Raw genomic sequence first — 15,809 nt, forward strand, 5'->3', positions numbered from 1 at the left:
ATTCCGTACAAGGAAGTTGTGGTGTACACATCAGATTTTTTAAATTTGTAGTGTGATTGCATTCATGAATAAAATTGTCATGCAAAGCAATAGAACATCCTCAAAATTTAGTAGATGTTGGATTTAAACTAAATACAATAGAATTTCAGTAATAAATATGCTTTAATACTTGGGATTTTGCAGATTACATATCATAGTTTCTTTTACTTACATTTTTCCTTTTCTAATTTGAACATTAATTCTAAATTATATGTGCATAATAACACATCATAAGTTGCTTTTACCATAAAAATTATGTAATGAAAATTTGATGCTTTTTGATTATCTACACCAACACCAAAAAGTCACGTAAAGTATTTCATGAGCCAAAATTTTTGCCAAAATAGTTATGTAACAACCTACTATGTCACCAAAAATTATTTGTGTGCCAAACCAGATATGTGCTTGGCACATGTCTGTTTAAGTTTATGGGAATGCACTTTTGAAATTCAATCATCATTTTTCTGACTACTGTTTCTTTTTGCATGGTATCGATATATATTCCTTGTAATGAATTCTAATATCTATGTGGATTTTGCTGATGAAAAAGAAAGTGTTGCATTCTGCAGAAATATGGTATTTTATGCAGCAACAGATAATTAAAAATTGCTTTCAGAGCATTATAATGTGTGTAAAAAAATTGTTTGAAGATAGCCATATCTTATTTACAACAGCTATTTACATTGTTTATTGTTGGCCATTGCATAATGACAATTTATACAGTTCTGTCTCACTCTCTCTCTCTCTTTTTTTTTTTTTTTTTTTTTTCAGCAGAAATTGCTGTGTACATGAGGAGAACAAAGCACAGAATAATTACTGAAGATGCGTCCTGCTTTTTAAATTTAGTTGAATAATTGATCTCTTGAAATTTTAGCACACCACCATTCTGGAAATGGTTTTTCCTTTGCCGCATTAGTTTGGTAAAAAATTAGTTGCTAACAAGTTCACATATGCCCTCTAAAGTCGACAGTGAATTTGCGACTTTTCGGTGGGGCTGCAGAAAAACAGAAGGTACGCTAAATTTATGGATTTGGATATTATTATATTTTAAAATTTATTTCTAAACAAAGAATAACAAAAGCAAAAACAAAAACAACATGGTGGGAAGAAAAAGTTGTAAAAGTATGCCAAAGTATTTTATGATGTATTATATATGTCAATTTTGAGTATTTAAGTGTTAAATAATTTTATTACTGGATATGTACAGGTTGTTTCTGAATTCGATTATAGTAGGCATCAAGAGGAAGAAAAATTGTCATAGAACAGAGCTGCAAACCACATTTAGTGCAAGAAAATCACAAAAATAGACATGTAGCATTTTAGGTTCTTTGGTTCTTTTTTGATTCCATTCATGCTTTCAATATGCTTTGGGAACTTTTATATTAAAGCTATAGTAACAATGTAATTAATTATTCAAGCAAATGTTTTTATTATCTGCTGGATATAATAACACTAAAATCTCTTCATTCAGTATTGCAATAAACATAGTATTTTAATTTCCTATTTATATAAATTTGAGTCTTAGTCTTTTACCTTTTTAGATTCAGTTTTTTGCTGTAATTTTAATAAAAATGGAGATCTTGCTGTTTCTGGAGGACAAGATGATAAAGCTTTTGTATGGAATACAACTAACGCAGAAACAAAATTTGAATGCACTGGTTTGTTTCACTTAAATCTTTGTTTTTAAAATGTAGCTAATAATATTGTTAATTGCAGATAAAATATTCATTTATTTTTAGGTTTGTAATTTTAGAATAAATTTTGGTTTTCTGAAAGGTCATGGTAATTGGAATTGGCTGTGAACTTATTTTACATTATCAATTTATTCTGTATTTATCAATTGTCATCCTTTAATTAAAAGGCAATTCAGATTCTTATTTGGCATAATGATTCTAACAGGTGAATTCGGCTTTCTGTGTAACAGAAAAAAATAGCTGTTTAATCAAATCAGATCAGGCTAACAAATTCAAAAAGGAAACCTCTGAGTAGTGGTTTTGAATCTTTTTAGCTTCATGTGCTTCTTTCACTATTGCTAAATCATCCTTCTTCCTTTCCAAAACGTGAAAAATATATAAATAAATTCTTCCTTTTTAACTTTTTATAAATTAAATAACAAAAAGTATAAAAAATGCTGATAAATACTAAAACTTTAGTAAAATTAATATTCATAAATTGTAGCTTAACCCCTTAACCTACGATTTAGATTCAAAGATGTTGGGCCGAAATTGCATACAAGCTCGTGCAGCGTTCAGGACATTTGCACGACTTGTGTAACACGCTAATCCGGGCAATCGTGAACATGACGAATTATGTAATTTTTGAAGAAAGTATAGGCGAATAATTATTAATGATACATCCGATGACGATCAACTACCAAAGTTCTGGCTTTGGAAAGAAATAAGAAATAGTCTAAAAATCTGGGACTATACGATGACTCCTGACATAAGAGAGGAAGCTTTATGTCAATTAGGAAGAAGTAGAGAAGAATTTGATATATTTTATCTAACATTTGATGACATATTTTAGAACAATATTGTAACCGAAACGAATCAGTATGCAGATCAAGTACGAGAAAATCCACATAGAACACGAGTGTAAAAAGTGTAAAGTTCCGTTACATGTACCAGAATGCTTTGAAATATATCATACCATTACAGATTACTAGTTTTGTATTTTGTATAAATAAACATTTTGTAATACTTGCGTCTACCAAAATTATTGCATCAGACTGTAATTGCATATCAAATATTCCACATAATATTCACTTCTGGCCCGATTACTGTATGCAGGCTATGCTCGTGAAAGTTAGGTTTGGTCCGACCATCAATATGTGGGCTATGCCCATCATTGTAGATTAAGGGGTTAACAGATAATTAAAAGACTAATTGCATTCCACCGTGAAGCTATGAAGTTCCTCTCTGGTTGAGAACTTCTGCTCTAAAATCTTACATGGCATTATTTTACTACTTTCTTTGACGTATGTAAAATAAAAGTAAAAGTGTAAGTGAATGAATATTTTATCTTGTCAGATGGAAATTATCTCTCTCACCCCCCATCCCCCAATTCTTTCAGAATTTCTTTGAAATAATAGTGCCATTATTGCAGTCCATTACTTGTTAATGATGCACTGCTGTCAGTTTGTTTTCAGGTATGCTAATAACCAGTACTATAGGTGCAGAATAAATTGAAATTATTCTATTAGATGAGGTTATTATAATAAGTGGTAGTTAATTACTGATGTGGTTTATTTAGCATTTGAATTGTGTAATTATTCTATATAATATGATAAACTTCTTCCCTTCATCTTGCAATTTCATTTATCAAAATACCTGTTCACAAGATCCAGTCAAATTTTAGATAAAATATATAGCTAAAAAGGAGGGCTTATTTTTGAGTAAATAAGATATTAACTTGTTTAAAATATTTGTTTTTGATAAACTCTTAAGTGATCTAAACATTATCCTGATGAATGGAGCTTTATGAGAACAGTAATATGTAAGTAATTATAAAAATTATCTAATAATCATTGTTTAAATACAACTGTTCATCAGCAAGTCCGAAAAAAGGCACTTGGAGGATTATTGAAATGTGCATCAGTATTTTCATAACAAATTTGATTGTGAATCTTTTACTGTAAATGTTCTGGATAAAAATTTTCTGATATATTCATTTATAAAGCATCGGGCTTTTATCAGAACTAATTGTACTTCATAATGGTCATTTTGCAATGAACCAGTTTTCTGATACGTATGATATGAAAAATTTTCCCAAACATAGTTTTTCAACACCAGGAGATATAAAATATGTGGAACATTGAGAAGATGTTACGTAATCGCTACTATAAATGAAGAGTTCGCACCATTTTTTGTCAGATTGCATTTCTCCGCCTTCTGATGTATAATACCCTTTGCTGCCGCTCTTCCTGTCTTGTCTGTCTTTCCTTGAATAGTATGACACAGTAAATTTAAACTTGTATTCATTAAATTACTCATATTCAGTCTAAATTACTATTGCATATGTAATCTTGAAGAATCTTAAAGAATAATGACCTGCCATGAAGTGAATAAAGATATGGAGTTTTAAACAATGAAATCTTTCGGTGTCATCATTTCTGCTGTAAGTCACTTGGCCATGTTCGGATTTTGATGCCAAGATTCATCATTTCCAATACCGATCTACTGCAAATAATCACTTATATATATATATATATATATATGGAACCACAGTATCACATTTGCTTTTAAGCAATAGCATGAAGAATTTCCTTTTTACCTTGTTTTCAAATTTTGCAGCTCAATGCACAAAATTCTTGACCGCACAGGTCTTTTTTAATTTGCTCTCCTTTCTTCCATTATTATATATATTACGGCTGTTAGAATACTGTATCGAAGGCAGCACTCAACAAGGAAAAGTCAGAGCAGCAACTGAATTGTATAAGAAGTCTGTTATGTGAGAAATTTCCTGAAAAGCTCTGCTTCCAGATTTTGGGTTTCTTCTGAATTTCTGTTGGCTTTTCCATTGTTTCAAATACACTGCCTATTGGATCAAAGTGCATGCAACTGAAGACCTGCATTACAGACTGATGCTGCATTTATTCCAAACATTGTTTTAAGCTGCATGAAATGAGATTGACTGTTTGCTGGATGTTTGGATACTACTACTGACATCCACATTGAAATTCACTGAGACAGTTATGGTGAGAAAGAAAATTTTGGACACTTTCCATTTATATATTAATATAAAGAACAAATTTCTGTGGTAAATACTTTCTGCTATATAAATTCATAATTTTACCTGTTGTAGATGGCTTCCATAATGCAAACTTGAATCCTCTGCAAGGCTTGGTTGTTTGTACTCCTTTCCTTCCCTATCATAAATGTAATAGCGGCCACTGTCTGTTGTGCACGCTGGGCAATGCTTTTGATGATGAGATTTCCAAATGACCAATAGGTTTAGTCATTCCTAGTGAATGCATTAAGTTACAAATATTTGACTATTTGGGAAAATACAATGAAGAAAGCAAAATTTATTATTTTGAATAACTTTTATCTAAGCATCCTCTATTTTAGGCTTATTCAAGTAGCTAGAAAATTCTGAAGGAATTGCAGTTTTTAATGCTTAGTATGAGATAATTATAATATTTTGTTGTAGTTTTTAATGCTTTATCTACTAATTATGATATTTTGGTGTATTGACAGGCTGTTATTACAGTGGTTAAAATCTTTCTACTCAATTATGCTATTTTAAATATTTGTAAAGTTTAAAAAAAAAAAAAAAAAAGATGTGCATATTCATGAACTTTATTGTTTTATTCCAGTATTTAATATTTTATGTCTTTATAGGCCATTCTGAATCTGTAATTGCTGCAGATTTTAGTTATGATGATTCTTTTGTTGCTACTGCTGATATGAATGGATTTGTTCAAGTTTGGAATGTAAATTCAGGATCTAAAGTTTGTGATTTTGATACATCTGAAATAATGGTAAGATTTATGTAAAATAACTGCTGCTTTTAATTAACATCAGTATGCTATGTGCAACGTAATGTTGTAAATATTTTGTAATATAAACTTATAATTGGTATAAACATTCAAAGCATTGCCATTAGAAGTGTACCCTTCTGAGCTATTTGCTGATACCTTTACCTAGTTGAAAAGTAACCTCTTTGAATTACAGTCTCTCTAAAATGACTCATAACTGTCTGCTTGTTGTCAGAGCCATGTTTGTATAGTATTGCTCAGTGTTTCAGAAGCTGCTGAAAAAAATCAGTTCTAGAACTTTGAAAATATGTTTTCCGAAAACTTAGAGAAAATCTCCAAGTTGGCAAGAAATTGCCAAATATTGTCAACGTGATGACAAAAATTCTGGTTATGAATATTTCTGCTTATATCTAAGGCTCTATGTGACCTATTTTTTACTTATTTTGTTGTGGATTCAGAAAAACAAGATTTCCAGTTTTATATAAGAAATAAGCACTTATGTATGGCCACGATTCTTTTGCGCAAAAATAAAACCTTGAAATTATTATCTAAAATGCAAAGAGTGAAGGAATAATGAAATAAAAATAATACAGACATTATAATATAACAGTGCAATTAAATAGACGCAAATATTTAAAGAAATTTACAACAATATTTTAAATCTATTACAGTATGTAATTCATAGTAAAATAGACTGAAAAGTAGTTTGTTTAAATATGATAGCAATTTCTAAGGACTTGAATAATTTAATTTTGAAGTCAAACAACAAAATAATTGTTAGACTATGAAATAAGTGGATATGCATAACTATAAATATTCAATTTATAAATAAATTTTTGTTATTAAATATTATGTTGAATTTGGCTTATGTTGGCTAAGCAGATACAGTCAAAAGTCGTTAATCCGGACTCGTCGGGACTTCGGCGATTCCGGATTATCGATTTTTCCGGATTATAGATCATCAGTTTAAATCTCGTAAGATGGCATGCAGAAATTCTAAAATTAAAAATATGAAACCATAATTTATGAAGTAAAGAACAATTATGATCTAAAGGGTATCAAAATTTACAAAAAAAAAAAAAAAAGCTTAATATTTATCTGTTGACTTTATTAAATATTTCTTTCAATGTAAGTTGTTTAAGTTGCTTCGTTTTATGTGATAATACTTTCTCTTTAATTCTATAAACAGACATAATTTCTTGTTCAGTTACAAAGTTCCGCTGTTCAAGTCCTCTAATTGCTGTGCCGAGAATACCGACTAACTTGTCAATCGAAATTTTTTCGTTTTCACTAACCTCTCTGTCACCTTCTTCCTGTCTTTATCCATTTTTTGCAGCAATTCCACTTTTTGTTTGATGGACATCGAAACATTCTTTCGTTTTGTAGATCCTTTGGGAGCTCCAGCATTGGAAATTCTATTTGACATAATCAAAAGTTCAAGTTCACTTTTATAAAATTGCTCTTACAGTCTGCAAAAAATAATAAGCCGCATCCAATTCGAAGATTAAAGAAAAACGCAATTATCAACATTAACTGAAATAGATAATTAGATAATTTTAGGTTATACCGTCCGTTATACCTTAAACGCGCACGTGAAAACGTATTCTGCGCTTGCGCACATGCATATGCGAGTCATAAAGGTTTTACGCGCATGCGTAAACGCCTATGCGCATGTGTCAACACGCCGCATGCGCAGAAAGTTTTTAGCTTTGAGGTCCGGATTATAGATCATTCCGTATTATGGGTGTCTGAATTAACGACTTTTGACTGTATGAAATGTGTAGTTATTTGAACTGATATTAATATATTCATTACAGTGCAAATACTGTATGTATGTTGGATGTTCCAAAGTAAGTTTCATCATTTTTTCCCCCACATGGAAAGTATTTTGCCTCCCCCCTAAAATTACACCATGACATGAACTATCCACCTTTCACTATTTCTTGACATAGTTGCCACCAGCAATGAGAAATTTTTTGTAGTCTGCCATCAGTTTGAAAAACCACTTTGGTAAAACACGATGCCCTGCGATGCAAGGAATTGTTACATAGCCTGCTTCACCTGAGCACTGTTTTGGCAGTGACATCCTGAGAGTGCAACTTTCAATGCAGGGAACAGGTGAAAGTCTGATGGGGGCAAGATCAGGGCTGTAGGTCGAGTGATCCAGTCTCTCCCATCCGAAGCAGTGAATCTGATCTTGTGTGTGCCTTGCTGTGTGCAGTTTTGCATTGTCATCCAAGAGCACAACACTTACTCAAGAACTTTACTCAAGAGTCGTTGTCTCTTTCATCAAATGTGGACCTGAGTTTGGTGAAGGTGTTGCAGTAGCATGCTGCATTGCTAGTTTCATGAGTGAAATCAGGGAGAGCCGCATCTTTTGTATCCCAGAACACTGTGGCCATAACCTTTTCTGTGGAGGGTGATACTTGTTGTTACAGAATGTTTCCCTCACTGGTGAACTGGGATGCTTCCACATCATTGAGATAGTCTTCCTTTCTGGGGTAAAGTGGTGCACCGATGTATCTTTTCATGTGATGATTCTGAACAAGAACTAATTTCCCTCTTGTGCATACTGCATCAAGTGATCAAGGCTGATTTCCCTCTTGAGCATACCGCACCAAGTGATCAAAGCTGATTTCCCTCTTGTGCATACTGCATCAAGTGATCAAGGCTGATTCCCATTCCTGCAGTATTGTCATCCAGACTCAGTTTTCTCAGTACTCTTTGCAATTACTTATTGGTAACCCAACACTGTGGTGAGCCTGAGCATGACCAATACTCAGTGTGATGCCACGTCTGATGTTAAGCACCTGTCTGCTAACACCATGTCCTTGTTCAATATTGTTTTCATTTGTAGATATGGAGGGATGCTCACTTCGACCTTTATCTTATACACTCTTCCTTCCTTCACTGAACAGCACCAGTGACCAACCATTTGACAAGTTACTCTTCATGCACAGTCTGTATGCTTTCGTGTACAACGGACACGCTTGTCCCATGTGCCCATTCATACCGTATAACAGCACACACTTCCATTTATGACCACATTATCAGCATACGTCTATCTGCCATCATAATTTTGTACTCAAATAAGCTCAAGCATGCCAGGCTGCTGCTACTCCCCTTTTTTCACCGCTTTGCACATGTGCCATTCTTCCTCTGCTGACTCTTCTTCCGTCATTCAACGGGTATGGTTTCTTATGGCAATAATTTGTTTTACCTGGTGTACCATCTTCTCCTTCGGAAAAATGACGAAACTTATACTTCTGGTACGTCCCTCATATACAATAATAGTGTAACAAGGAAGAATAAGAATGTACATTTCTGTATTATTAGGACATTGGCAAAATGTTTAAATTTGATACTCTGCAAATTATGTTGCATAATAAATACTGGTACACAAGTGTTTCTCCGATTATCAATGCAATTAAAATAATCTGTACTCCTCATTTTAATCATATAATTCAAAGCTTCCTCCTTGATTAATAGAGAAAACTGATTTATAGATAGTTTTTAATATTTTATATTCTGTTGGGTTAAACATCAGAAATAAATATATTTCTACTTAATTTTTTTTAGTTTCATTCAGTTTGGTCATAAAATTTAAATTCTCTCCCCTTTTTTTTTTAAATTAATTTTTTAGAAACTATCAGCCAGCAAAGTTAATTTCAAAAATTATGCATTTTTTCACTGGCTCATTCAATTCATTTGTCTTTTTCTTTTTATTTCAAAAAAAAAAAAAAAGAGTGTCAAGTGTTGGTAAAAGATGCACCTAAACAGTCTAAAAGTGTATTACATTCATTTTAGACTTCAAGTTAGGCTCTCTCTCTCTCTCTTTTTTTTTTTTTTTTTTTCCCCTGTCTGCTTTAACATCTAAAGTAGGTAATATTCTCATTCTCTCCTTCCTTCCATTCTGTTTGTTTTTAGCTATTTATGTATTCAAAAGTTTTTTTTTTTTTTTAAGTTATTTTTTCGTTTTTAGCTGTTTATGTATTCAAAAGTTTTTTTTAAAGTTATTTTTTCTTATATGGTTACATTACAAAATTATTAATGTTTTGCCAATGTACAAGGTATTTGAAAAGAAGCAACTATGACATTATAAGGTTAACTTCATTTGTAATAGTCTCTTAAATTTGCTTTTTAATTTAAATATTTCTCCTTTGTATTCTTAGAATAGGAATATGCCTATAAGAAATTATTCTTCAGAATTAATCTGAATCCTAATGTAATGCTAATTGTGCATGATGTACTTACATAATGGCAAAAGTGAATGCAAGATTTTTTATTCAGCTATGGTAAAAGAAAACATTAATTGACTGATAGTAATAAGGTGGTACTGTAGAAAAATCAACAAGCTTTGCTATTCTTGATTATGCTCTTTTTTCTCCCTGCTATTGCTTGCCATTGTTTAGTGAACATAGAAGTATTTCTCAGTGTTATGGACTGTTCTAATTTTACGAAATATTTTACTGTGATGCAAAAGATACTTCAAATGAAGAGTGCCTAAAATAAAGATGATCATTTACAAGTGTACAATTCTTATTTATTAAAAGAAAATAACACCAAACATTCTGCATCATCTAATTTTATCAATCTATGGCAATGTGTACTAATTTTTTATAATTATAATTCATTAAATGAATAATGGTAAAGTAAGTTTATGTCTCATGATAGGTACGTGGTGTCATTATGTAAAGGTTTGATTTAATTATAATTGGATAAAAAAATCTGATGTGTACACCACATGACTACATGACTTCCTTGTACGGAATATTAAATTATACGCATTTTTTCTTGCATTTAATTTAAACTTATTCGATAGAATTAAATCTACTTCACCGACAGCGCATAAACCATAATAGAATAAATGCATTCTTTAAACTTCACTCTAGTATTTGTTTACCATAGCGACACTCTGGCGTTAGATTCAATTAACAGTATTATGTTTCATTCATATATTATAACTCATAATGCACAAAATTTAGATCATTTAAAGAATAGAATTATCTAATTGTTGCCACTTGTTCTATTCAAATACTATAATAAAGCTAGAATGCTGTATAAAAGAAATTAAGCAAGTAAAACAAAAAAGAAACAGTTTTTCACAGACGATTGAGTATTTCTCATTCAATCAATTCAGTTCCCACTTCGCGTGAAGGAAAAAATACATAAAAATTCAGAATATCTATATTAAAAATTACGAAGTATATCTTAAACACTTATTTCCTCGAAAAAATACCAGAAAGGATTAAGCATGATTTAATTGGCAATAATAAATGAAGGCGTTATCTTTGTTGTTGCGAAGCTAAGTTTCTCTAGATTGGCAACAAATTCCACTAGTCTGCTGTTTCAAATGTAAACAATCAATGACCGCCATAAAAGAAAAGCCTTAGCGGCACTTAAACAATTTTAAAATTGTTGATAATTCTAAAAATATTGCATACAGATTTACTAAAGGCATAAAAATCTTAACCGGAAGATAAAAACAACATAATTCAATCATTATTAAAGCAAAAATTCTACAATTTACAAATATATAAGAGTAAGGAAACTGAGATCACTGAGCCAAGTAACAGAGTGGATATATATATAAATATATTTATATATGTTTGGTGCAGCCGATTGCAACCAAAATAAGAGGTGCACATCTACACGTTATAGCAGTCCTATATACAAAATTTCAACATTCTGAGGCTACTCGTTTTTGAGTTATGCGAGATACGTTTGTACAGGCGGCACGAAAAATTCTCTTCATAATTAATTTTAAAGCAGTTTTATAATTTTTTTGGAGGAAACAAGTCTTTTATTCTGTCCTTACGTACAGATAGCACGAAAAAACATCGTTAAATTGCATTCAATAGTGCTCAAAATGGATATTTTCGTTGAAATATGCTGCCTGAAACTTTTCGCGATTACAATACTTCCTTTTTACTTCGTACAAGGAACTAAAAAAGATGATACTGCGCCTTTGCCTTTGTGTAAATACATGTATTAGCATTTTATAAGAACCATATGTCAGGGATTAATTCTGAAGTGATAGACTTAAGGAAGATTTACTATAAACACATGCAAGGTGGTGGAAAAAGAATGCAGGCTTTTGAAATGGCTAGCAGTTGGGAATGTTAAGGTCAATGCCAATTCATCTGCACCACATCTGAGTACTTTAAGAGGTTTCATTTTTATTAGCTGTGGTACAGTGAAACGCAGAGCATCATATTTTACTGTGGAGCAGTTTTTTTTAGAAATATTGTGTTTTTTGTTACTATCTAACATCATTTCCATCTGCAGCTCAGTGCTACACGTGATGGGGTGATGTCTTGTTTTAACATATTACTGTGATGTGTTAAACTGTTTTGAACTACTAGATCAGTTATAAAGAAATGGGTTGACCAGCTGTTCCTCAATGGTAAGGATTCTAAAAAAATTGTCGAGAGCATGACTAGATTGATTCTTCAAAGTCCTCATGCTCCGCTAGGTATCATGGTCTTTTTGCTACTGCATATTCTGCACATCAGTTGAAATTCCACCCATGGAAAATCATTGTTTGAAACATGTTAAGATGTTTTAGAGTGATTTTTTTCAAATGCAGATTATTTTATGAAAGGATGCTTGAAATTATTACTTTTGATAATGTTATTGAGGTTTTTTTTTTCAATTTGGATGGTTATGTTGGTAAGGAAAACTATTGATTTGGGGCTGCTCGGAATGCACAAAAATTGCACCAAAAGCTTGAAGGGTCTACAGTAACTGTGATTTCATAGCCCTATGATGGCATGCTCTGCATTTTTCCCCATCCACAGTTTTGAATTTTATAAGAATACAGATGAAATTCCAGAGGTGCCAATGAAATGGAGTTGCTGTCCATCCATTTATGTGTTAGAGACATGATTGTATGTTCTCCGTAATTAAATATCAATATGTACTTATCAAAACTGTGTTCATTGCAGATTATTTCAGTGTTAGTAAATTATTTTTATATTGAAAATTAATGAAGTTACATTTATTTGAAATATATGCATTCTTTTTATGCATCACTGTTGAGGCTAGATACTGAAAATAACTAAATTAGAAAGGAGTCTTAAGGGATTATAAATTAAAATTTTATCTTGTACATTTCTCAAGCTAAGGGAATGAACATTTCTTAAATATATACTTCTAGTTACAGTTTTGTAAATAACATTCAGAATTTTCTTAAAACAGTCTGAACACTATCAGTGAAGATCAGTTATTCCGTAAACGTATTGAAATACCAAATTTATATCAAAATTGGCATGGCAAAATGAGCTAATTGGCTAGTTCATTTTCAAAAGTCTATGTGAATTTTGTTATGTCATTTGAATTTCTCTTTATATCGCTGTGTTTTTTAATATGTAATCAATGCTCTGGGCTCTCTCATGCAGTTATTAAATTTCAATTTTGATTAAAATGGGGTTAAAAAGACTCTAGGATTTATGAGTTAAAAAAATATAAAGTAACAAATTTATATTTTTTATAAATTAGGTTGGAACAGAAATTTGCTGTTGAAAAATCAAGAGTAACTGATCATAATATGGTTATTGTATTTTTATTTGTTGGTAAGGTCCTACAATTTTTATATTTATAAGGTCATCAGTTAATGGGGGAGTGATTCTCTTGAGTTCAAAGTGTTCTTTTTTATATCTGGATTTGATATCTGGACTCCATTGTTCATTGTTATAATGTCTTGATTAATTTATAGTAAGACTGTATTTAACTCATGTTATTTATCTTTGAAACTGTATTATGAGAATCAAGGATAATTTAATTACCTATTTATACAGTATTAGCCATTTAAAAAACAATTTTTAACATGCTTGATTATATTTAGCTTTCTCTTATTAGCTTGAAAATGGAGCTGTAAGAAGGTACTCCCTAATCTGTGTTTATATACACCAGTTAAATTATATTTTGATTTTTTCTAAATTGTTGCTTTCTGAATGGCAATGCAAATGAAATACAGAGAATTTTAATGATTTACCTCAATTAAGATTTAAAATCAAAAATCTTTAAAAGTTTTTTCAAGAATATTTTAGATTCTGCTTAATTTTTTATATAAATTTTTGAATATATAACATAATAATGAATATTTTAGTGGATGGAATGGCATAATACTGAGAATATGTTATTTGCTGGCACAACGGATGGTTGTTGTTGGAAATGGGGTATACCTGATGGAGAAACTTCATTATTTCAGACTCATGGATTTGGTAGCTCAAGTGGCAAGTTATTACCTGATGGTTTGTATTTTATATCATTTTTTAAATAATCAAGCTTTTAACAGTTTTTATTCATTTAATTAATTAAAATTATTTAAAGATTCTCTGTTATATTTTATAAAAGTGTGTATTTATAGAGAAAAAAGGTATACAGTCAAAAGTCGTTAATTCGGACACCCATAATCCGGAATGATCTATAATCCGGACCTCAAAGCTACAAACTTTCTGCGCATGCGTAGCATTGACGCATGCGTGTAAGACCTTTACGGCTGCGAATATGTGTGTGCGCGTGTGCAAAATACGTTTACGAATGCGCGTTTAATGTATAATGGACGGTAAAAGCTAAGCTAAAATTATCTAATTCAGTTAATGTTGCAGATTGCATTGTTCCTTAATCTTCAAATTGGATTCGGATTATTATTTTTTGCAGACTGTTAGAGCAATTTTATAAAAGTAAGCTTGAAATTTCGATTATGTCAAATAGAATTTCTGATATATATTTATTAATATGTAAAGGATCTACAAAGCGAAAGTATGTTTCGAAGTCTATTAAACAAAAAGTGGAATTGCTGCAAAAAATGGATAAAGGCATATCCTTTGTTTATCTAAACTTTAACGTTTGTTTATCTAAACTTTGTTTATCTTTAAAGCCGCGGCGCGCAATGAATTGGAAGTTGATCTGTCAGCACTATCCTTATCTTCAGCACAGATGTTTTTATTTTATTTGGCTTATAAGTCCTTACTAAATGTAGTATTTCATCTCGATGTACTCCGTCTTTGATATGATTTAAATCAAATTCCTCGTCATTATAATTTGCTTCCGATAGCGAAGAAAGTGACAGAGGTTATTGAAAACGAAAAAATTTCGATTGACAAATTAGTCAGTATTCTCGACACAGCAATTATAAGACTTGAGCAGCGAAACTTTTAACTGAACAAGAAATTATGTCTGTTTATAGAATTAAAGAGAATATATTATCACATAAAAAACGAAGCAACTTAAACAGCTTACATTGAAAGAAATGTTTAATAAAGTAAACAAATAAATATTAAGCTTTTTTTGCAAATTTTAATACCTTTGATTAGATCATAATTGTTCATTATTTCATAAATTACGGTTTAATATTTTTAATTTTATAATTTCTGCATGCCATCTTACCAAATTTAAACTGATGATCTATAATCCGGAAAAATCGATAATCCGGAATCGCTGAAGTCCCGACGAGTCCGGATTAACGACTTTTGATATATATGTATATATAACTTTCTCCCTGAAATAAAAGTTTATGTTCAAGTGTTCAAAGTTATGTTCAAGTGCAAGGACTTTCAGTATATTTTTATGTTTAGGTTGCACATGTGCTATTGGTTATATGGATGGCAGCATAAAATTATGGGATATATCTAACTGCTGTAGTATTGGAAATGTGTCTGGTAAGTGAAAATTGTATTAATTGTAGTTCTTTTTTTCCAAATCCTTTTGGCATATGGTACTGTGAACTAGTATCTGTGTTATTAGCTGTCATAGCATATCTCGGTAAGTATGTTGCTTGTTTCTGTAGAATTTTGGTAGGACAGTTCTTGAAGAAAGCACAATAGATATTAATGAATAGACATATATCTATGAAATTTGAAAATTCTGAATTTTACCCATTTTGTTTTTCTTTCTTTCTTTCTTATCCCCCTATTAATCATTTCCCAAATTAATACCTTAAACCTGAAGTAAGCATATTATCCTTGTGATATGAAACCTGCAAGTTGTTTGAAAAGTGATTTTTTTTTTTTTTAATCTCTTGACATAGAAAATGTAATTACTTTGCTTTATTTAAATCTAATGAAGGCACAAATCCTTTAACAGACTGACAATTTTACATTGATAGTTATTTAAAAGCAATTTTAATAATATTGTAATGAATTATGCTTTTTTAAAGCACATAGGAGAAAGTAAAGATATTAGACATTGTTTGCACTGCCAAGTTGTTTAATTTCTTACATTATGCTTGTAACATTAAATCTCTTTCCTGGATTGTTTTTTTTTTTTTTCTTCTTTATTCAGAAAT

At 31.0% G+C, this 15,809-nt stretch overlaps 1 protein-coding gene across 3 annotated transcripts in view; it reads left to right on the forward strand.

Moving 5' to 3' along the window:
- LOC118197142 (angio-associated migratory cell protein) overlaps positions 1 to 15,809 on the forward strand; it is a 56,444-nt gene that overhangs the window by 19,777 nt on the left and 20,858 nt on the right. For 2 of the 3 annotated variants that reach the window (XM_085813852.1, XM_085813853.1), the window contains 4 exons: positions 1,581 to 1,697; positions 5,382 to 5,521; positions 13,629 to 13,773; positions 15,100 to 15,183. In XM_085813852.1, the coding sequence (XP_085669978.1) occupies positions 1,581 to 1,697; positions 5,382 to 5,521; positions 13,629 to 13,773; positions 15,100 to 15,183 (486 nt within the window). The remainder of the gene's footprint in view (positions 1 to 1,580; positions 1,698 to 5,381; positions 5,522 to 13,628; positions 13,774 to 15,099; positions 15,184 to 15,809) is intronic. The other variant, XM_085813855.1, reaches the window with a different exon arrangement.

The sequence above is a fragment of the Stegodyphus dumicola genome, chromosome 3, assembly GCF_044657685.1.
Source record: "Stegodyphus dumicola isolate Sdum_Otavi_A_Nest chromosome 3, ASM4465768v1".
NCBI classification, from domain to species: domain Eukaryota; kingdom Metazoa; phylum Arthropoda; class Arachnida; order Araneae; family Eresidae; genus Stegodyphus; species Stegodyphus dumicola.